General features: G+C 33.7%; 1 protein-coding gene across 2 annotated transcripts; it reads right to left on the minus strand.

Annotated features, from left to right (window-relative positions):
- Window positions 1-1,893: 1,893 nt before the first annotated feature.
- On the minus strand, window positions 1,894-24,117 carry SPPL1 (SIGNAL PEPTIDE PEPTIDASE-LIKE 1). 2 transcript variants are annotated; one of them, XM_088871408.1, is made up of 4 exons: window positions 22,798-24,117; window positions 4,993-5,193; window positions 2,190-2,303; window positions 1,894-2,035 (listed from the first exon to the last, which is right to left on the minus strand). In XM_088871408.1, exons 1-4 carry the CDS (start codon window positions 23,593-23,595, stop codon window positions 2,009-2,011), a joined length of 1,140 nt encoding a protein of 379 aa, XP_088727534.1. In that variant the 5' UTR covers window positions 23,596-24,117; the 3' UTR covers window positions 1,894-2,008. The 2 variants fall into 2 exon arrangements, with proteins under 2 accessions (XP_088727534.1, XP_006827645.1); XM_006827582.4 differs by having other exon boundaries at window positions 1,973-2,303.
- Between the last annotated feature and the right edge of the window lie 770 nt (window positions 24,118-24,887).

A 24,887-nucleotide genomic window follows, 5' to 3' on the forward strand; every position in this document is an offset into this window, starting at 1 on the left:
CCTAAGGGATCATACATGTACCTTTCGATACATACGGTTCAAAAAAGTACAAAATAAAAATAAAAATTCATGTGCCGATTCCAGACCTATTTCTTTTTTATTAGCAGAGTTTTCCTCCCGAAAGGGGATTAGAAAATTTCAATTAAGTGAAAACTCTCTTGTTTATCTATGCTCTAATACTGCAAGATAAACTACTTTGCCTAATTGTTAGAACCAATGGTTTAAAAAGCGGATCGGTGACCCGAATCGGGCAACTCAAAAACCGATATGGATCGACGAATCGACGATCCGGATCAGAAATCGACTGAATTGGTCGGATTAAACCTTCAAAAAAATCCGAAAAAATTATTAAAATTTATTATAAATATTGTTTTTTAAGAATCCAATAAAAAATGAGAGTACTACATTATTAACTTCCATTTTTTTTATCAATTTGTGAATATTGAGATGCTCTTTCCCTGTATAAACTTATTTTAATTATTAAATTTACATCACATAAAAGAAAAATCATAGAATTATCATGGATAAAATATATAATTATATATAAACTATTATAAAGAGTAGACTAATCAATGAAAGAATGGCCATTAAAATCTCGTTTTGGCGAAAAACCCTAATCCGCTAAAAAAACCCAAACTATTACAGCCTAACTAACTATAATCCAAAATTATTACAACCTCACTAATTATAATATTATATACTGAAATTATAATTATTAGTTTATATTTTATAATTATTTTATTAGACAAATAATAACAAATTTAAAATATTTTATAATATTATCTAATTTAAAATGTATTATTGACAACTGTAAGAAAAATAGTACATTACATGATTTATAATGTAAAAACTCATAAATAAAATAAAAGATTTGGTTATCAATGTAAAAATTAATAAAATGCGTACAAATTTTAGAAATAACACTTCAATTTTTCAAAAATTTATTTTTTTAGGTTTCTATAATAAATTTAGTAAAGGAGATTGTTAGTAGAAAGATGGAGATTTCAAATAGATAAAATTTTTATTTTTATTTTTTTTATACCTTTCATATTATTTACAAAAATAATTATACCACTATATACAACAAAAATTAACTGTTATATAAAAAATTAATTTGTTTATTTTTCATTTTTTTATGCCTTTTATATTATTTACAAAAATATTTATATTTATACCAACCACTATATACACAATAAAAATATTTATATTTATACCAACCAGTATATACACAACAAAAATACAACACATGTCCAAAGGGATTCGAATGCAACACATGCCCAAGGGGATTCGACCTTGGGACATCAAGTAAACAACAAAAATCATAGCCACCAAACCATCTAACTACATGTGATTATAAATTGCTAATTAATAGACTATATTTATATTTCGTTTTCATTTAATGATGTTCGGGAATTATCCCACATCGAAAGATGGGTATTCAACTTTAGTATATAAATACCTATGTAATATGAGCTATAACATGTGTGCAAAAATATTAAGACAACCTCACAGATGCGCTTGGATACATATGTGCACGCCTGAGTGTGCATGGGGCACGCTCGCACGTGCGCTCGGACACACGTGTACACGTGTGAGTGTGCGTAGGGTACGCTTGCACGTGCGTGTCATGTGTTACGTGTGTGATCCAGGTTGAACCGGATGGGAACCGACGGTTCTACTCTAGAACCGGACAGTTCCCAGTTTTGTGCTGGAACCGGCACGAGGCTGTGTCGGTTCCCGAGTCAAACCGGGCTCCGTTTTTTAAAACACTAGTTAGAACAGTTCAGGGTAAACCTCTCCCTCCATGAATGAATTTATCTAGATACATGTAGGGTACCTCATAACAAGGTTTCCAACCAGCTTTCGAGCATCAAAAGATGAAGAATGAAAGGATAAATAGAAAAGAGTATTCATATTTCCTTTTCCTATAAGACTTTTGCAAAGGTTCATTACAGTGCTTGCAGTAGTGATATGAGGAAATGCTAAAGGTCGTTTCATCATCTCGATCTCAAAGATGAGAGAGGCAAGGGTACTCCTATAACATGGAAAGGGAAATTGCTTAGTACCCATTTACAATATTGGATCCTATCCACTCGTTTTGTTGATAAATATTTTTTCGCACAAGGCGATTCTACATATAAATGGGCTAGGCTATACAACATCAAGAAAAAAAGGAAAATGAATTAGACCTCCATTAGCCCTCGCACTTTGTCATTTGGGGTTGGCCTTGGCCCGTCCCATAACTCGTTCAGCTCCTTTCTAATCCATGAAACGAAAATAACAGGTCCTAAGGTTGATGGGACCTGCATATCACAAGAAGTCATCCATTGAAGATTGCGAACTTTTTTGCTTCTTGGTGAGCAATAATTATAAATAAATATGAAATTGATCAGTCTAAACCGATGCATTTCATTGTTAAATTTAGTGAAATAACAATAAAAATCAAACTATAATAGTGTGACGATAATGACAATATCACGACGACAATGAATAATTAATGGCAAGAGTAACAATAATAATAAAAAGAGGAATGAATAAGTCCTCACATACATACTTCGTAATTAGCTCAGTAAGGCTGACAAGTAAACACTATCATACCAATGATGAATTTGATCATAATAACTCATGATTCAAACCTGCTAAGTTGTAGAACTATATGATACAGGTCACATACATATATGCATATAGGAAAAGATAATAAATGTATACCAGTGCCCAAAACCAGGAAAGATGCCAATTAGTCTCCCCTTATTTTTCGTACGAGACATATAATATTCGTTCGAAATAATTGTTTCATATAGCAGATACCACGAAGTAACTTCAGTGGTCCTACTCAACAAACAGAAAAGAAACCCAAGTTACTGTAGGAAGAGAAAGGTGGTTCAACTTAATAACTCAGGGTTTTCTCTATCCATGGCATATGTCATAACCAATCTATGGCGAAAGATAATGGACTAATATAAGAACAAGTCTCAAAGAGTAAGTTGTAAGACAAAAGATAGTTAAATGTACTGAAACAAGAGCACATATTTTTATTCAACCATTTGTAAGATGACAAAAGGTGGTTGTTAATAATGTTTTTATTTTACCTCTTACGATATGTTTGACAAAAACAGGATTTGAATATTCAAATTATAGAAATTTGAATAAAGACAATGCCTATTTTCTATATATTTAGATTTTATATTATCATGATATGTGTTTTTCTGTGCACCTTTGATTGGACAATTATTTTTGCCAAACAAAATCAGATTTTTTCATTTTTTATTAGGTTAATGACTCACAAGGCAAGATATGCTACAGACACACGAACTAATCAACACAAAAATCCCTCAATGAAAAATTGAAAATAAAATAAAATACAATAATGCCATTTATTAAGTTTGAACAAAAAAAGTAAATGAATTCATAACAACTACAGAATGAAAAAATAACACTTCTAGAAGGAGAGAATGTTTGGTTCATAAATTTTGTGAGAGAGAGAGAGAGAGCAACTCATCAATTTTAAGAGAAAGAAAGACCTATTGACTCTCAAAGTAGAGAGAGAGCCTTGAAACTCTATGTTTCTTCTCTCTAGAAGGTCCAAAAGCAATAATCCCATCATACAAAACTGATATTCTTAAAACCCCAAAAGTATGTCTCACGAGCCATTGTTTTCTCTCATCAAAGTGGGTATTTTTGTTGTGTTGCAAAAGCTCACCCTGCTTTGGAAGCTCAGGTAATTCAGCCACCGTGTTTTGGGCATTGGAACCCATGCCCAAGCCTATGACCATGCCAATCTTTACATGGTCTACAGCTTTACAAGCTGAGATTTTTTTGAGGTCATCTTGAGAGAGGGAACTGCCAGTGAAGGCGACGGAGAGAAGACATTAATGCTACTTTTTGGGTAAAGGCAGCAAGGAAGTGGAACCGCCATTGTTGCAGAAAACTGGAGGTCTTATGGTTGAGAAAAAGTTGGCTTTCCCTGAAACAAATTAGGGTTGTTGTATAACGAACAAGGAGTTTCCAAAAGCAGGATTAGTGTTCTACTCTGAGAGGATGTTTAGGTAATCGGAGTTTTTAATGGAAGAGAATCAAGGGATCCAATGGATAAGGAAGAAGAACTAAGAACGAGGCTAGGGTTTATAAAGAAATTGTAGGGTTGGCTTCCAGCTGTATAAAGAGCATTCGTGCTCTTTAATGGCAAAAAATTTGGGTTTTCATGAAAAGCAAGCAAATTGCGTTAATCTATGAGAATCGGGGAAATGATTGCTGGTTTCTCTAAGCAAAAGAAGATTTTTTTTCTGTCAATTGTTTTCTTCTTTTCTCATAAAGAGAAGAACAAAAAAAATTAGGGTTTCATCTTTTATTAGTTTTCTGTCAATCTGTAGCATTCTCTTTGGTGTTATTGATTCTTCACCTACTTACGGGTTCTATGAATGTGGGGACAGAGCAAAGGAGAGAGGGTGTCCGCTGAGAGATATGAGTGGATAAGAGAGGGAGAGAGACTAAAAAACAAATTGACGGAAAAACTGAATACCGCAAATTCAACTCCAAGTTGAATTCTTGATGATTTAGATATTTGCAGTTATTTGAATATTAAAAGAAATGATTTGACCCTTTCAAAAGGGGCATATAAACTCCTAAAATTAAAATTAAAGAATACTCTATATTATCTTAGAATATTAGGATATTAGGGTGCTATCAAACAGACACTTACTATTGTTCATTTCTTGATTCGTGATAATAATAATACAGAAGCATCTTTCAGCACACTGCCAAGTGTATCCTGCCTAAGCCAAAACTCTCTTTTCGGTTCTTTCTTCTTTATCAAATCCAAATAAAAATTATATTATGATACCCACTTATGCATTGCTGTCTGCTGATTTCATTTTTCTGTATAGATCACCCATTTATTATTAAACCCACTTGCCAAGCAAAGACGCCATTTGGGATTATAGGACAAAAGCATACCAGATGCCTACCATGAAAAAGGAAAAAACTAAACCATACCAGATAAAGAAGAGCAGGTTGTGGAGCATGAGTTAAAACCCCGGCAGCTAAAGCAGTGACAAGTCCGATTGCGTATCCTGCAAGTGCATACCATATGTACTGATGACCTCTAATGGCAGCTGAATCTATAGAAGACGGTGAATCCCTACTCTTACGATGATCAAAACAGAGCACTAAGGCAAGAAGCATTCCTGGAATTGCCTGTGTAATCACAAATATCAAAAAGAACTTTTAGCATGTTCTCTAGTCTCGGCCTTCATATTTTTTTGTTTGATAGAACAACAACTGTGACATATCCAGAACCACGGTAGACTTTACATAAAATATTGCCAAACTACATATTACTATAAGTAGAAATAAGTGATTAGGAAACATCCTCTAGTACTTACATTGAGGTTGTTAGGCGAATTATGTACATGAAATAGAGCGTTTTTTTTTTTTAAAAATATTTAAAGGAGAAAAAAGTTCTAGTTATTGAGATAAGTTATGCTACATCATGAAGGTCTATTTGAACCAACCAAACATAGATAATTGCTGGACATCAATTGAGTTATAAAGAGACATTCAAGTTTGTCTAACAAGGGGGGGTAAAATCACAAATTTGACCTTGAACATAAGAACTCAAACACAATAAATTAAATGTGGTCATACCCCCCTCGACTGTCCAATGCTGAAGCACATAAAAAGAAGAAACAAATAAATAAAATTTATTTTTATTCATTAATACATGCACCTGACTAATAGGATAAAAGAAGCATATTTCAAAGCTGCCATTGAGCTTTTGTACATAGTATTCACCAACCAATGGTGCATCAAGCCCCACAGTTTCATTTTCAATGGAGATGATATTCCTGATAAAAAATTCTCATGACGATATTCCTGATAAAAAAATTAAAAAGTAATTTGTCTCATGATGTCATCAATTAATAAATTAATTTTTTGAACAAGTTTTTTCTAGTACGAGAAACTTCTATTGAACATGAAGAAGAGAAGAGAATTTGAGAATGTTGGTGGAGAGTTCTAACGACAGTTGATAAGAGACATGATGATGACCTCCTTGATGAGATATAAGTTTTGTCAAGATAACATCATGAGTGACAAATTTATACTTAACATCGCCCCTTAATTTGTCATTCTCATAATATCTCTGTCGAAATTGTCTTCGTGAAGATGTCTACCAGCTGATCATTTGTGTTGATGAATTTTGGTGCTATTTTTCCTTTCTCTGTCAGTTGTGTTGATGAATTTTGGTGCTATTTTTCCTTACTCTGTCAGCTGTGTTGATGAATTTTGGTGCTATTTTTCCTTTCTCTGACAGCTGTGTTGATGAATTTTGGTGCGCTATTTTTCCTTTCTCTATCAACTCTCTGATGAAATGATGCCGAATTTCTATGTGCTTTGATCGATTGTGAAATATTGGATTTTGTCATTGCAATTGCTGAAATGTTGTAGAAAATTATTGTGGGGGAATTCTGCTTTTGTTACATGTCTGATAAAATTATTTTGAGCCAAACAGCTTCACATGTTGTGCTTGTTGCTGAAATATATTCGGCTTTTGCTAACGATAGAGCCACTATATTTTGCTTCTTTGATGACCACGATATCACCTTTATATCTAGGCAGAATACATAACCTGAAGTGCTTTTCTAATCATCAATAGAACCTACCCAATCACTATCAGAAAACCCAACAAAATTAGTATCATTTAAAAAAATATATTGGACACCGAGTTTCTTTGTTCCTTGGATATATCTTAAAAGAAGAATTGTTTCATGTGGGATGGACTGCATTTCTACAAGTATAGGGTCCTAAGGAATAAAGCATCCATTTTAAAGATGGATGCAAATAGGTGGTCCATCTAAAAAAATAGAAACTAACGGTCCAAATGTTTCTTCATAAAATCATTATTTTTATTTGTTAAAATTTATTCATTCTTTTATATTCATGATCTCCATGTTAGATTTTACATGTCCTTAAAAATTAAGTTCGAAAATCCATCTCAAAATTAGATTTTTAAGATTCGAGTCATTTCTACATGGATTCATAGAAATCGTGTCCATCTTAAAATCCTTTTTGCTGCTGTAAAATGCAGTTTACTAACCACTAGCACAATGTTTGGCCTTGTGTTAGTCAGATAAATTAAGGAACCAACCAAGCTTCGATAAATCAATGTATCACCTTTTTCTGCACCATCGTATTTTGACAATTTTTCATTTACTGCCATTGGAGTATTTACTGGCTTCCAATTTGACATTCTGAATTTTTTGAGAGATCTTCAATATATTTGTTTTTAAAGACAAAAATTTCTCCATTTGATTGTTATACTCGAATTCCAAGAAAATATTTCATAATTCCCAAATCAATCATTTCATATTTCTTTCATCATGGTTTTTTTAAATTCTTCCACCATTTTTAAGTTTGTACCAATAGATCAAATCATCCACATGAAAGCATACAATTAGGAAGGAATTTTCACTTCCTTTTTTTTACATAAAGTGAGGGTTCACTTGGGCTCCTTTCGAATCCATTTTGTCAAAAATATTGATCAATTTTGCTGTTCCAAGCTCTTGGAGCTTGTTTTAAGCCTATATAAAGCCTTTTTCAGTTTATAAACTTTTTCATTTTTCAAAACAACGCAAAGGTTGTTCAACATATACTTCTTCAAGTTCCCCATTCAAAAATACAGATTTTACATCCAACTGAAAATTTAGTATTTTTAATTGGGCAGTTATGGTCAAAACAGTTTGAATGGTTTCCATTATGGTAACAGAGGCAAAAATTTCATTGATGATCAGTAAAACACTTCCGGCTAATTACTCTGCTTAGGTACAAAAGTGATATCGCGGTCATCAAAGAAACAAAATACTATAGCTCTATCATCAGCAAAAGCCGAATATATTTCAACAACAAGTGCAACATGTGAAATTGTTTGGCTCAGAAGAATTTCCCTATAACAATTTTCTACAACATGTCAGCAATTGCAATGGCGAAAAATCTAGTATTTCACAGTCGATAGAAACACAGAGAAATTCCGTATCATTTCATTAGCGAGTTGACAGAAAAATGAGATATAGCACCAAAATTCATCAACACAAATGACAAGCTGACAGATATCTTCACGAAGACAATTTTGACAAACAAATTTATTTAGTTCAGAGATATTATGAGAATAACAAATTAAGGGGGGATGTTAAAAATAAATTGTCACTCATGACATTATCATGACAAAACTTATCCCTCATCAAGGAGGTTATCATCAACATCATCAAGTCTCTTATCAACCGTCATTAGAACTCTCCACCGACATTGTCAAATTCTCTTCTTCATGTTCGATGGAAGTTAAAAAGTAATTTGTCACATGATGTAATCAACCATCATTAGAATTCTCCACTAACATTCTCAAATTCTCTTCTCTTCTTCATATTCAATGGAGATAATATGCCTGATAAAAAAATTTGTCAAAAAATTTAAAAGTAATTTGTCACATGTTGTCATCAACCCATCATCCTTTCTTACATCATCATTTACATCATCTCTCTCTCAATAGAAGATTCTCTTATTAGAAGAAACCATAACAGCAGTGTATGACACCCCCATCGAAAGTTCATGAAAAGCGATGGTTAAGACTTTCGTAGAAATCTCTTGATGCGCGGTAGTCAAGCATGAAGACCATCCAGAATCATATGGAACATCGATGCATGAATCTATATAAAGAGTTCGTGCAAGACCACAAAAGATAACATCTAACATCGAAAATCAATCACAAACAAGAGATGTACTATTGCCAAAAGGCTCCAAATATAAGTGGGTTTCTTAATACCATACTATTTCATTGTATCCCTGACATTCTTACTATTTTAATGCAATAGTGAAAATTCTTTAATTCAGTATAGCTTCCTCTTCACCATTTCTATCATTCTTTGCTATTTTCTAAATAAATTCTAGGGAAAATTACGTAAATATCCGTTTTAGTTTCCGTTAATTACCAAAGTACCTACTACTTTCCGCTATTACACACATGTCCGTTTTTTTCACTTCATATCGAATTTTTTCAAAGAGACGCTTTTACCTGTTTTTCAAAAACCAAAAATTAAAAAATTTCAATTTTTCAAAAACCTAAAATTAAAAATTTCTGTTTTTCAAAAACCAAAAATTAAAAAATTTCGATTTTTCAAAAACCGAAAAATTAAAAAATTTCAATTTTTCAAAAATTGAAAATTAAGAAATTTTGGTTTTTCAAAAACCAAAAAATTTCGTGCACAAACCACCTTGTTAACCCCATCATACGAGCATATAGAAGCATTTTTCTTCATATTTTAGGGTTCCAAAAAATTTATGTCCCCCAGCACAGTATCCCACAAACTTGAACATATTTGCTCTCAGTCTCGTCGTGATTGGCACATTTCTAACTCTTGCCTTATACTATTGATTAATTCTTTTGAATTAATATAATATTTTATTTTTGTATTAATATTTGTTGTTTATTGTTGAAGTGGATTTTTTTTTTGGGTAAACATTGTTGAAGTTGTTTATTTGTATGAATATTTGTTGTTTATTTTGTGTTTGTATTAATATTTGTTCTATATAGTTGTTTTGGGTAGTTTATTGAATAATCGATTTGTTTAATAGTACATCATGTTGATATATTTAGTAGTACACTATATTGTATTTGTTTTGGGTAAATATTGTTGAAGTAGTTTATTTGTATTAATATTTGTTGTTCATTGAATAAAAATCCATTATATTGATCTATTACGTAAAATTAACATTTTATGAACCCCAAATTAGTGAGATATATGTTATGTTTTTATTCCTTATTCTATTGAATGTTTGTAACACGAATTTTGTTATGCATTTAATACAATAGCATTGACAATGGAGTGCAACTGGTATTTTGAACTACCAAAAATGTAAGAATTTCGGTTTTCCATTAATTAAAAATCCATGTTCAAATTCCAGTATGTCTATCGAATTTCATAACGGCTTTTCGGTTATTTAAAAATCGAAAACAAAAATTTTTTTTTTTTTGAAAAACTGAAATTTTTATTTTTTCCGTTGTTGAAAACCAAAAAGCGGTTCTGAAATTCTGGTAACACTGGAATTTGAACGATGGATTTTTTGGTTGTTTAACAACCAAAAATTTCAAGAAACATTGGAATTAGAACATGGACTTTAGGTTCTTGGAATTTCAGAACGGCTTTTTTTTATTTTTCATAACATTGAATTTTCGATTTTTGAAAAACCGAAAATTCTATTTTTTTGCCGAATATCCATATTCAAATTTCAGTATGTTTCTGGAGTGTCAAAATGTATTTTCAATTGTACAACCGAAAATATTGAATTTTCGATTTTTGAACAACCGCAAATTCCCCATATGATGATTGAACACAAATAACTGAAATTGTAGAATGTATGTACATTTTCTTTAAACTTGTTTATGAAATTGGCAATCGACTCAAACAGGGTATGAATCGTCAAGAACAAAATGCATGTTCCAAATGAATGGCAATGAAACTCAAACATGATTATGAAATGCCAGTCAACTCAACTCAAACATGATTATGAATTGCCAATGAACCAAATGCCAGTGACACTCAAATATTGCCAATAATACTCAAAATATTGCCCCAAGTCCATTTCATTAACTACTCGGGAGTTCATTACAATTAGATAACAGTTGCAAAACACTGAAAAGTACAATAAAATGTAGTAGATTAAGAGTCATCGCCTTCTCTTTAGCTAATATTGTTTTTTTCGGGTATTATTCGTTATGGGCTCCTCAACCACGGGCTTTGTGGATGGAGCCATGTATTCCATAGCACAACTACTTTTACCCACTACACCACTTTTAGGCTCGTCATACATTTATATTACGTTGTAAATATTTCATTCTGGCTTCTATTTTATCTACGTCCACAGGTGTGTACTTGGATAGCATTTCAACATCCAAAACTTCTGGATACCATTTATGTCTCAAAGCAAGTGCCTCTGCTAGCACCGTTGTATTAGCTTGAACTATGTTAATATGCAAAAAACAAGATAGGTCAACATATTATGGAAATCATTTATCTAGGGACTAATAGACAAGTATAAAATTAAAGCAATTTTCAGATCAATATAACCATACCATCTGGTCTTCATAGCATCGAGGTCTTATTATATATTGTGGTTCATGTGTAGGAACCACCTCTTATTCTTGCTGGTTAAGAAGTTGTACTGTCATTTCGTAGGTTAGCGACACTGCGGATTATCAGATGCGTGACTCGGTGATACCAAGCCTTGTATTACTATAAGGGTAACCTATTGTTATCATCCACTTCAATGCCCGGCATCATGCTGTCATGTCGAGTCAGCCAATGATAGATTTTGTCCGCATTGATATTACTCCAATCTCGTTGCCTACATTTCCACTATTCCTATTACCAACATCATGCGGTCATGTTGAGTCAGCCAATGACAGATTTTGTCCGCATTAACATTACTCCAATCTCATTGCCCACGTTGTCTACTAGTCCTCTTACCAACATCATGAGATCATGTTGAGTCAGCCAATGATAGATTTGTCTGCATTAATATTACTTAAATCTTGTTGCCCACATGTCTACTAGTCCTCTTACCAACATAGATGAGATTCCTTGGTATGCTTTGTTTTGCTCCAAACGGCCTGCGCACACGATCCGACACATATAGCTCATTGATATCATCAAATATCAATGTAGTTATGCACATCGCAGTTTGGAATACCTGCTGCCTAGCATCTGAAATGGACATGACTCCAAGTTTAATTTGATGATATCGCCGAGCCATATATGCCGGACCGTATGCGCCGACGGTTTGGAGTAAAACATAGCATACCAAATAATCTCATCTATGATGGTAAGATGACTAGTAGACAAGGTAAGCAACGAGATTGGAGTAATGTTAATGTAGACAAAATCTGTTATTGGCTGACTCAACATGGCTGCATGATGCCGAAAATTGAAGTGGGATAACAACAATGGGTTGCCCTCCTAGGAGTAGAAGGCCAGGTATTGTCGTGTTACCCATTCGATAATTCACAATGTCGCTAACCCACCAAATGACATAAAGCAACCTATTAACCAACAAGAAGAGGTAGTTCCTGCACATGAACCACAATATATAATAAGACCTCGAGATTATGAAGACCAAATGGTATGTTTATATTGATCTGAAAAATGCTTTAATTTTATACTTACCTATTAGTCCCTAGATATTATTTTAATATTATATTGACGTATCTTGTTTTTTACATATTAAAGTAGTTCAAGCAAGTACAACGCTGCTAGCAGAGACACTTACTTTGACACATATATGGTATCCAAAAATTTTGGATCGTGTTAATAAGGCGTTTGAAATACTATCTAAATATACACATGTGGACGTAGATGAAATAGAAGCCAGAATGAAACATTTACAACATGATATAAATGCTTAACGAGCCCAAAACTAGTACAGTGGGTGAAGGTAATTATGCTACAGAAGACATGGCCCTGTCCACACAGCCTGTGGTTGAGGAGCCCAAAAGGCATAATACTCGAAAGAAGCAATATCACCTGAAAGGAAGGGGATGACTCCTAATCTACAGCATTTTATTGTATTTTGAGTGTTTTGCAGAGTTTCGTACTTTTCAGGGTTTTGCAGTGTTTTGCAACTGTTATCTTATTGTAATGAACTCCCGAGCAGTTAATGAAAGAGAATTGGGGCATTATTTGAGTGTCATTTACTTTCTAGTGTTCTATATTTTGAGTGTCATTGGCAATATTTGAGTGTCATTGGCATTTGGTTCAATGGCAATTCATAATCATGTTTGAGTTTAAGTATATTGGCAAGTCATTGGTATTTCATAGTCATGTTGGAGTTTCATTGATCTTCATTTGGTACATGCATTTTGTTCATTAGCGATTCATAACCATGTTTGAGTTTGAGTCTATAGCCAATTTCATAATCAAGTTTGCAGAAAATCTACATACATTCTATAATTTGAGTTACTTGTGATCAATCATCATATGGGTTTTCAGCTTTTCAACAATCAAAAATACATTTTGACATTCCAGATACATACTTGAGTTTGAATATGAATATTCGGTTGTTTAACAATCCAAAAAAATAGAATTTTCGTTTTTTCAAAAACCGAAAATTCAATGTTGGAAAATTGAAGTTCAAATTTAAGCTTTCAAAATGACTTTTTGGTTGTTGAAAAACCAAAAACACAAAATTTTATGTTTTTGAGAAACCGAAAAGCCGTTCTGAAAATCCAGTAACATTGAAATTTGATCATGGATTTTTGATTCTTCAACAACCAAAAACATTAAATTTTCGATTTTTGAAAAATCGCAAATTCTATTTATTCGGTTGTTAAAGAATTGAAAAGCCGTTCTGAAATTTCAGTAACACTGGAATTTGAACATGGATTTTCGGTTGTTCAACAACCGAAAACATTGACTTTTCAGTTTTTGAAAATCAGAAAATCCTATTTTTAGGATTGTTGAAGAACCAAAAGCCATTCCATAATTCCAGTAACATTGGAATTTTAACAAAGATTTTTGGTTGTTTAACAACCTAAAACATTGAATATTCAGTATTTGAAAAACCGCAAATTCTATGTTTTTAGTTTTTAAACAACAAAAAACGCAAGTTGAAATTCCAATGTTAATTCAAAACGAATTTTCAATTGTTGAACCACCGAAAATCCATATTCAAATTTCAATAACACCGGACTTTCATAAGAGTTTTTTGGTTATTCAACAACTGAAAAAATAGAATTTTTGTGTTTTTGGTTTTTCGACAACCAAAAAGCTGTTATGAATTGCCAAAAACATATTGGAATTTAAGCATGGATTTTCGATTGTTGAAACATTGAATTTTCTCTTTTTGAGAAACAAAAGATTCTATTTTTTTCGATTGTTGAACAATCGGAAAGCCATTCAAAAAGCGAAAACTCTATTTTTTCGGTTGTTCAAGAACAAAAAAGGCGTTCTAAAATTCCAATAACACTGGAATTTGAACATGAAATTTCGATTGCTTAACATTGAATTTTCGATTTTTGAAAAATTGATAATCAGGTTTGTTGAAGAACCGAAAACCGTTCTATAATTCTAGTAACACTGGAATTTTAACATCGATTTCGATTGTTCAACAACCGAAAACAATGAATTTTTGGTTTTTGAAAAACCACAAATTCTATGTTTTCAAGCTTTTCAACAACAAAAAATGCAAGTTGAAATCCCAGTGTTTTTGGAAATTCAAAACGTATTTTCGATTGTTGAATAACCGAAAATCGATGTTAATATTCAAGTGTTACTAGAATTTCAGAACGGTTTTTTGGTTTTTCAACAATCGACAATCGGAAAAACAGAATTTTCAATATTTGAAAAACCCAAAATTTTGCGTTTTCGATTTTTCAACAACCGAAAAGCCATTATGAAATTCCAAAAACATAGTGGAATTTAAACATGGATTTTCGGTTGTTGAAACATTGAATTTTCAGTTTTTCAAAAACCAAAAATTCTATTTTTTTTGGTTTTTGAGAAACCGAAAATTCTATTTTTTCGGTTGTTGAAGCCGTTCTAAAATTTCAGTAACACTGGAACTTGAACATGGATTTACTGAAATTTCAGCACGGCTTTTCGGTTGTTTGATAACCGAAAACATTGAATTTTTCAATTTTTGAAAAACTGAAAAATGTTGTTTTTACGGTTGTTGAAGAACCGAAGAGCCGTTCTGAAATTCCAGTCAACACTAGAATAAGGACATGGATTATCAGTTGCTACACAACCGAAAACATTGAATTTTCGATTTTTAAAAAACTGAAAAATCTTATTTTTACTGTTGTTGAAGAAACGAAAGTCGTTTTATAATTCTACGAACACTAGAATTTTAACATGGATTTTTGGTTGTTCAACAATTGAAAACATTGAATTTTTTGTTTTTGAAAAACCGCAAATTCTAAGTTTTTGTTTTTTCAACAACCAAAAACGCAAGTTGAAATTCCAACGTTTCTGGAAATTCATAATGAATTTTTGATTGTTGAACAACCAAAAATCTATGTTCAAATTCTAGTTTTACTGGAATCTCATAACAGCTTTTTGGTTATTCAACAACCGAAAAAATAGAAATTTTGTGTTCCCAGTTTTTGAAAACTAAAAATTCTGTGTTTTTTATTTTTGAAAAAACAAAAATTTGGTTTTTTCGATTTTTCAACAACCGAAAAGCCATTCTGACTTCCAAAAACATATTGGAATTTAAGCATGAACTTTCGATTGTTGAAACATTAAATTTTCGGTTTTTCAAAAACCGAAAAATTCTATTTTTTCGACAATTGCACAATCGAAAATCCATTTTCACATTCCAACATGTTACTGGAATTTGAATATGGATGTTCGGTTAATGGAATACCAAAATTCTGAAATTTTCTGTAGTTCAAAATACCAGTTTCACTCCCTCGGTAACCATTGTCAATGCTATTGTATTAAATGAATATCAAAATTCGTGTTACAAACAATCAATAGAATAATTCGTTAACTTCACTTAAAAAAAAAAGACAATATTTGAGTAAGGAATAAAAACAATTAGGATATATCTAACTAATTTAGGGTTCATACAATGTAAATTTTACGTAATAGACCAATCTAATGGATTTTTATTCAATAAACAACAAAAAACAACAAATATTAATACAAACACAAAAAAAAACAACAAATATTAATACAAATAAACAACTTCAATAATATTTACCCAAAACAACAAATACAATATAATGTACTACTAAATAAATCGATTACTCAATAAATAACCAAAACAACAATACACAACAAATTAACAATAAACAACAATCATTAATAGAAATAAACAACTTCAACAATATTTACCCAAAAAAAAGTCCACTTCAACAATAAACAACAAATTAATTCAGACAAAATATTAATACACAAATAAAATATTATATCATGATGAGATTGAGAGCAAATATGTTCAAGTTTGTGGGATGCTGTACAGGGGGACAAATTTTTTGGAGCCCTAAAATATCAAGAAAAATGCTCCTATATGCTTGTATGATGGGGTTCAATGGGTGTATTTGCGAAAAAAATTTCAATTTTATAAAAACTGACAAATAAAAAAAATTGGTTTTTGAAAAACCAAATTTTTTTTATTTTCAATTTTTCAAAAACAGAAATTAAAAAAAAAAATTGGCTTTTGAATAACCAACACTTGAACCATGGTCGCAAGGCAAAGTGGAATGAATATGTGAAAAATAAAAAGAGAGATGCAAAAACCTTTATGTTCATCCAGCAAGTTGTAAGTATGTCTACCTTTCGTCGAATAAAAATTGCTTCAAAATCAAAAGAAGCACAGGAAATTTTGAAAAATGAATTTCTGGGATTTGAAGAAGTGATTTCTATCAAACTCCAAAAATTTTGGAGAGAATTTGATAATTTGATGATGAAAGATAGTGAATCAGTTCAAAAATAATTCTCTACAGTTGCAGGAATAATAAATCAGATTAGATGTTATGGAAGTGATATTCTTGATGAGAAAAATTGTTCAAAATTTTTTGAGAAGCTTACCAGTAAAGTTTGACCGTGTTGTAGCCGCCATTGAAGAATCAAAAGATTTATCTAAATTTTCATTACAAGAATTAAGTGGGTCTCTTGAAGAACATGAGCAAAGAATGAGTAGATTTTCATATCAAACTATAGAATAAGCTTTTTAGTCGAAAGTGCTAGTTTCAAATAATAAAAGTATTGAAGAAAATAAAAAAGTTTCAAAATTATCAAGGAGGAAAGACAAAATTACATGTGCCGACGTTCCACATGTTTGATGTGATCTTTTGTGGTCTTACACGAACTACTTATATAGATTCATGCACCGACATTCCACGTGGTTCTTGATGGTCTTCATGATTAACCACCGCCCTTCAAGAGATTCTATGGAGGTCTTACCACTGCTTTTCATGAGCTTTCCATGGCGGTTTGTACCACGCTTTATGGTTTTTTCTAATAAGAGAATGTTCTAGTGAAAGAGAGAGGCTAGAGTTCTAATAAGATATGATGATGTAGATGATGATGGGTTGATGACATCATCTGACAAATTACTTTTAACATCAACAAAATTGATCCAATTCCTTGTTGTATGATTGCTACAATCACTATCTAGATACCAAATATCACGTAAATTCTGTTGAACATCCATGCAAGAATAATACATCTGACCTGTATTATTGTTTCCAAAAAAACGTACTTCATTTTTATGTTGAAACCAACAATCTCTTTGAGAATGATTGGGGTTTACATATTTTTGAAATTTATATTGGCAATCTTTTGATTCGTGTCCTGATTTTTTACAACACGGTGTTAAAGTTATTGATGGCATTCATTTTTTTTTCAGCGTTGTCCCCAAACACCCTGTCAATGACATTCACCAAAGATTCGCAAGTGATTATTCCACTCTTTATGCGAATATCTATTCCCGGTCTTGATCGATCCACTTGACATTCATATGTTGATGGCCGCTCGAGGGGATGCAGATCATGGGCACTTGTGCACTAATGGATTCTAAGATGGCACCCAACCACTAGAAGTTATAAAAGCTCCGATAGCACGATATCTTATAATATGAAATTGAGGTGCCCAATGGGATATTTCAAGGTAAATTTACGAACCTGAAGGGAGTACGAAAGAGTAGCAATTAGTGCAGATAGGATACTCGTAAATTATTTTAATGAACTGCATCATGAACTACATAACAATCTGCTTAATTCCCTCTTCATGAGGTTGGGGTGTTTTTACATGCCCATACCCACCTCCATATTGATGTGCATGGTTCTATTCCCTTCCTTGAACATGTTTTCCACCATCAAGGTCTGCTTCACGCCTTGTACGTGAGGGTGAAATCTAGCAATGATATTGAAGCTCTAGTAGGTGCTCTGCAAGACAGCGGCCGCCACTTTATTTTGGCAGTCAATTGACACAACCGGGATGAAATTCTGATCGATTTCTCACATAATGTTCGCGTCTCCAACATTATCACCCATTAGGCACCTCAACTTGATATTATGAGACATCGTGCAATTGAGGCTTTTATAATTTATTGTGATTGAGATGTCATCTTAGAATCCATCAGTACATAAGTGTCCATGATTTGCATCCCCTCGAACGGCCATCAACGTATGAATGCCAAATGGGTCGACTAAGAATGGAAAATAGGTATTCGTATAGAGTACCATTGACATAGTAATTTTAAAAAATCACACATTCATCTCTATGAAAATTGAATGAGTATTCTTTTCTCATCAATTGTTCAACACTTACAAAGATTTTGAGTCAAACCGGGAACATAAGGAGCATTATGATAGAATTTAGATTACCTCCTTTTGTTTTTACTGTAATTACTCTTTTTCCTTCAACATTTTGGAGCTTGCCATCACCAAGCTTGACTTGATAAATGGCTTTTTTGTGTATATCAACAGAATTGCTCTGATTCCCTTTCATATGATTGCTACAACCACTATCCAGACACCAAATATCATGTGAATTCTGTTGATCATTCATGAAAGAATAAAACATCTTACTTGTATTATTTTTTCAGAAAAATATACTTCATTTTTCTATTGAAAGTTTGAAACCAACAATATCTTTGAGAATGATTGGGGATTCTACACTTTTGACATTTATATCGGCAATCTCTTTATTCATGTCCTGATTTTTTCAACTAATACAATAAGATTCATATTTACCTTTTTGATATGGATTTTTGTGACTGTTGCAATTATTTCTTCCTCTTTCTCTTCCTAGGCCTATAAAAAACTTCTGTCTTCCAAGACCTCATTGAGAATTTTGAAATGCACCACCCCGTTCTTTATTTTCTTCAATACATTTCTTTTCTAAAACTGTCACTTTCGATTGAAAAGCTTGTTTCATATTTTAATTTGAAATTCTACTCATTCGTTGCTCATGTGTTTCAAGTGACCCACTTTAATCTTATAATGAAATTAAGATAAATCTTTTGATTCTTCTATGGCGGCTACAACATGGTCAAACTTTGTAGGTAAGCTTCTCAAAAAATTTTGAACAATTTTTTTATCATGAATATTATCTCCATAATATCTAATCTAATTTATTACTCTAGCAACTCTAGCAAAGAAATTCTGAACTAATTCACTATCTTTCATCATCAAATTATCAAATTCTCCATAAATTTTGGAGTTTGATATACATCACTTTTTCATATCCCTGAAATTCATTTTTCAAAATTCCCCATGCTTCTTTTGATTTTGATGCAATTTTTATTTTAAGAAAGATAGATTTACTTACAACTTGCTGGATGAAGAGAAGAGCTTCTGCATCACACTTTTCATTTTCCTTGTATTCATTCCGCTTTACCTGCGCCCACGATTCAAGTGTTGCTTCATTTTTTGGAACTGGATAGCCATCTTCAACAGTACCCCACAAATCTTGTGAGATAAAAAGAGTTTTTCATTTGGAGACTCCATTAGTCGTAATCTTCTCCATCTAGGATGGGTATTAGGTTTGGGGTATAATTCATACCCGATGTTGATGCCATAGGGGTAAAGGGGTCTTTTAGAAAGCACAAATTAGGCTCTGATACCAAGTGTTGGAATTTGTGGAAGCTTTGATACTACAATTTATTTGGAAAATGGCAAAGAATGATACAAAGGGTGAAGAGGAAGCTATACAAAATCAAAGACTTTTCTCTATTACATTAAAATAGTAAGAATGGCAAGGATATAATAAAATAGTATAGTCTTGAGGACCACACTTACATTTGGAGCCTTTTGGCAATAGTACATCTCACATACTTTTTTTAGGTGTTGTGATTGCGATAGACAATCAATCGAAAGATGAATTTTTGATGATCTTCTCCACGTTACTTCTATGCTTATTTATAACTTTCTTTAACCGCCTACAAATGTTCGTCTTTATTTGTTACTGTCGTTCAAGAGTTTTCTTGTAGTGGTGGTCTCCTCATGGTCCTAAAACTTGCATTGACAAAAGAAACATGAAGAAGGGAGAAGAGAATTTGAGAATGTCGGTGGAGGTATTAAAGTTATGACCTGAAATGACTGCACTAGATGGGTAGTGAAAAATTACATATATATATTTTTAACAGTTGGGGCATTAATCCCACACAAGTTCCGCAAAATGTAGCACTTCTCTCCTTAAGAGTAAAGCCCTACCCTCCCCCGCTATGAAGTAATAAAACACCCATAGAGCCCTTCCTTTCCAAACACAATTTATATAAGCATCTCCTCACCATAAGCCCAATGGTCGCCTGCAAAAGAGCATGTCAGCCCGATAAAAGTTCGATGTCGTATTGTGTCTCTTACCAAACAAATAACCTATCCACCCCATCAAACTCCAAACATGCACCTGCCACTCCACCCTTCTGTTCCATTTGCAAAAAGTGTCCTACTAAAGCCATTTTCCATACACCTCTTACACCCAGACAATGTCCTCGGTGAAATCTATCACAAAAACCTCCAGCCTCACCTTAAACCCCTAGCAGTCAATTGTCCTCCACTAGCACACAGTTTCGCTCAGGTAACACAAATCTATTTTTGTCTCAGCACCCCTCTCAGTGTGCTATTTGGCATGTGTAAAAAGGATTACTCACCATAAAGACCAGAAACCACCAATTTAGTCCTCTATGTCACGCAAAGTGGGGGACTGAAGCCACCTCCAACTTTTGCTACAAGAGGGATCTATCTTCATTACCTAGGATATCCTATCAGTATTCAGTTTCGATGAGACGTGTGACAAATTGCGTGATCGTAGTCCCTAGGACTAGGATCAAATTGAGGATATAGGCTTATTTTTTGAAGCCATGAAGAACTTAACACAGATCCACTTTGTAATCTCCCTATGATAACAATCCCCACCTAGCTCCCAAATTCCCCTGCCACTCTGGCAGAACACACAATTGGATTAACTTTCACATGATATTGATAAGGCCTTTTGGCATGTTCTAGGGAGCAACATTGCAGCAGTATGTTCTGGGGAGCAACATTGCTAATTATGCTACTTTTTCTGATCATTTAGTTGTCCAGGACCTCTTAGTTATGACCACATTCCTGATCATTACAATGCAGCCTCAGCACCTCTAATGCTTTTTAAGGACTGTTAAAGTGTGAGTTCTTTCCAAACTAATAAAATTTTCACCATTACCAACAAATAAATGAAAAATTACGCGATTGCCGACCCAAGCCCGGACGAGAAAGGAGGAGGGTTGTGTTAAGTACTTAAGTTGGCAGCCAGAGGAAAAAATTTGCCACATCCCTATCATGAATTCTGAGTGGACCTCGACTGGTTGGCATAAGACTTAGATGATGATTATGATGGCCAACAAAGAAATGAAAAACACTGCTATCCATGCCATAGTATTCATCTACATAGGTTAAAGGGGCATCGTCCAAACCTACTAATGCTACATCAATAGAAGCTACAACATTGTTGTCCCCATGCACCACTGAGCCAACTACTTCCACCCTCTGACCTTGCCCCCCTCTAGCAAACGAAGCACCTCGCAATGATTCTGCTCTTTGAAAGAGTTCAATATCACAAAAATGGGTCGGTTCACTTTGCTTATGCTAAAATTTGCACGCCCTATACAACTACGAACCTGCTATTAGAACAACATTACTACTACCAGCACCATCAACCCAATGAACCTCAGCAGAACCAAAAACTTACCACTATCAGCCTATCCTCTTTGATCATCTTATCTTTCTTTCCCCAAATCCAGGCCATTCCTCTTAAAGCCTAAAAATATCATTTGCCACCATTATGGAAAATCATAAATCATCAAGGGATAGAACCTTAAATCATCAAGGGATAGAAGGGTATATGACTCCACTAGCTCAATATTTGAACAAAGCGAAGTCTTTCTTCAACTACTGTCATGCTATGTTGCCCAAACAAAGGTGTTCCGTTTTTTTTTTTTTTTGGGGGTTCGCATCAGACACAGTTAAGGGGCGTGAGATTCCTAAATTCATGAACAAAAGATTCAACAAAGTGGAAAATATAAGTAACTTGCCAATTTTTTCCCCAGTTACATTGTCATGACACGAATCATTTTTGTATTCCTCTTTTTGAACCATTATCATAAGGTCTCTATCATGTACCATACAAAAGTAGCACTAAAAGTGGAAAGAAATTGTAAATTTCAATTTGTGTCATATCAGGATATTGGCTTGTGCATCATTGGTTAAGCTGTTGACAGTTTCAACTCTACGTCTCAAGTCTCGACTCTACAGCCCAACTACCATAAAACTAGTTACATATCCAATCACTGAGTTCAGACAGAGATTTGAATTTTGGAACCATGTTTGGGCCACCAACAGATATAGAGAGGCCAACTGTAAGTAGCAATCCAGTTTGGTTCCCTGTGGCCATGGAACATATCCTTTTCCACAGCTTGTAGAGCATGTCCAATCCAGACCATTCTAATAACTTGTGCATCATGCAGATCCTCAGCAAATTAAACAGGATATAGATTCCAATCTAAAAAAAAAATCCGATTTCTAGAACTTGTTTTCTAGTTAGGGCCAAATATTCAACAATGGTGCTCCTTAACAATAAACAATATACCACAGCCTGTTACATTTGGTTAAAGAAAATAAATGCAGATAGAAAAATGGTGAATGAAGAAAGACAATAGATTATTACAAACTCTGACAATGAATTAATCCAGATAAAATTCAAAAACATTTGCTAATAAATTGAGGAAAACTAAAGGAGTTCATGAAAGAAGACTAAAAAGACAACATACCATGTCACCAAGCCCAAGCATCATGAACTCCACAGTATTGCTTCCAGAAACCATTCCACCCATCAAATTCCTTGGAAAAACAAGTTTTACAGGCAGCTCCAACTTCTTAGCTATCAATTGCAATCCTGGAAGACTCAGACTATTTGCAACAGTATGAACTGGATTAGATGCCTGCTGAGTTGCTACGGAAACCATGACATTTGCACCAAAGAACCTCTCCGAGAAGAAGACCCAAAAAATGTCATAGACAAACAAGCACACAAGGAGCAAGGAGCATATCTTAATGTTTGGTAGCCTCACGTGACTCACGAAAGCGATACATATAGCAATACCCAATAAGTTGTTTAGCAGCCAATGGCCTGATACAAGCCAAGCAATAACTATTCCGGAGCAAAGTAACAGAAGTAGCCATTGGATTCTTGTTATAGACCTTGAACAACACCTAGAGACAAATGGGTCCATTAACCCAAGTTGAGTTTTGAAGTAAAAAGCATATGGGGAGAGGCAGAAGAAGAGGGAAGAGGCTGAGGCAATTGCTGTGAAAGCAGTGACAAGATGAGATACAGAGGAGAAGAGGTAAAACATAAGCAACAAGCTGCAAGAACTAGCGAGAGGGATCATAAGAGCCTGTGACTGATCCAAAGTGATTGAAGCTTCAGAGAAGTCACGGTTTCTTTCCATTTCCTTTGAATGACTGAGAGCACGCTGTGCAGATGCAAAGGCGACTGCTACAGCAGTGAAAATGAGAGCAAGAGATGCTGGTTCAAGGAGATAGCTCAGTTTCCATAAAGGATCCATTTAGTAAGCAGAAGCTTTGAACACAATCTCTTAGATGATATCAACTTCAAACCAAAAGCCTGTTACAATCGTACAGTGAAACAATCATGCAGTGAAAAAAAGCCAACTTCAAATTGACCTTAATGAAGCTGTTGCCCTTTACCAACTAGCAAAAACCTCTTCTCTAAAGCCCTTCTGGATATCTAATAGCTGTCTTAAATTGTTTGAATGTAAAAACTTATAACTTAGCACAATTTAAACCCCGATAAAACCCTCCTCTTTAAACCTTATAGAGAGAAGGGCAAATGATAGCTGAGCTTCACTTTTGCTGAATATCTATTGATAATGATTTCTATAATTCAGAGACCCAATAACTCAAACTCTTGAATCCTGCTAGAAACTCTTCTTGTCAAATCCACATGTAAAAGATTGGGCATTCCCAATGTTCCGCCTCATTATGTTTAGTTTTATACATTTTGACAACTACTTGGGTCATCTAATAAAACCAAGATCCCCAAGACAAACCTTAATCAAAACCAAAATTCTAAGAGAAAAAACCTGAATATTTCAGTGCCAAGAATTGTATCTCACGCAAAGAACAAGATTCTTAGCCCTCTTTTTGCATCCCAAAACCACATCCCAGATAAAAACCAAGAAAACAGTGAACTTTCAGAGGATTTGCAATATAAACAAGAAACAAGGCACCATTAAAAAGAGAATACAGAGTAAGACGCAAGATTTTTTCAACTTTAGAGCCAATACTGACCGGTAGATTGAGAAATTCACAACCCTAGACTTACAATAAACTTCAATTTCTCCAAGAACCGGTCAGAAACCATCCAAACCTCTCCACTACAAACCCTCGTCCACTAATCTTCAACTTCATCAAAACCTAGCTCATATCTTGACCAATCTTCAGCTGGTTTTGGAAAGAAATCACAGAGGCAGCATGGAGAATCGCCAAAAGATCAAGTACAAACCCAAAATTTATCATTACCATAGTCCAAACCCATCAAGATCCCTCAATCTCACAATCGGATCAATCAATCGCCAAAATTCCTTCAAAAGCCAACCCTAGAATGGGAAACAAGCGAACTTTAACCATACAGTTAAATATTATACAGGCAGTGAAGATACTGACCTCAAAGATCGAAAAATAGGGGAGATAAGAAGCTTGTAAGGGCATTAATGGAGTAAAAAATCAACTATTTTAGGCAAAAATTGCAGCTTTTTGGAGATAGTTCTCAAGTGTAAATGAAGCAAAGACGAGAGAGAGAAGGATTGGACATGTGACCTAAAACTCGGAGAGGGAA

The sequence above is a fragment of the Amborella trichopoda genome, chromosome 7 (genome assembly GCF_054954075.1).
Source record: "Amborella trichopoda isolate Santa Cruz 75 chromosome 7, AtrichopodaSantaCruz75HAP2 v2.0, whole genome shotgun sequence".
Taxonomy (NCBI): Eukaryota; Viridiplantae; Streptophyta; class Magnoliopsida; order Amborellales; family Amborellaceae; genus Amborella; species Amborella trichopoda.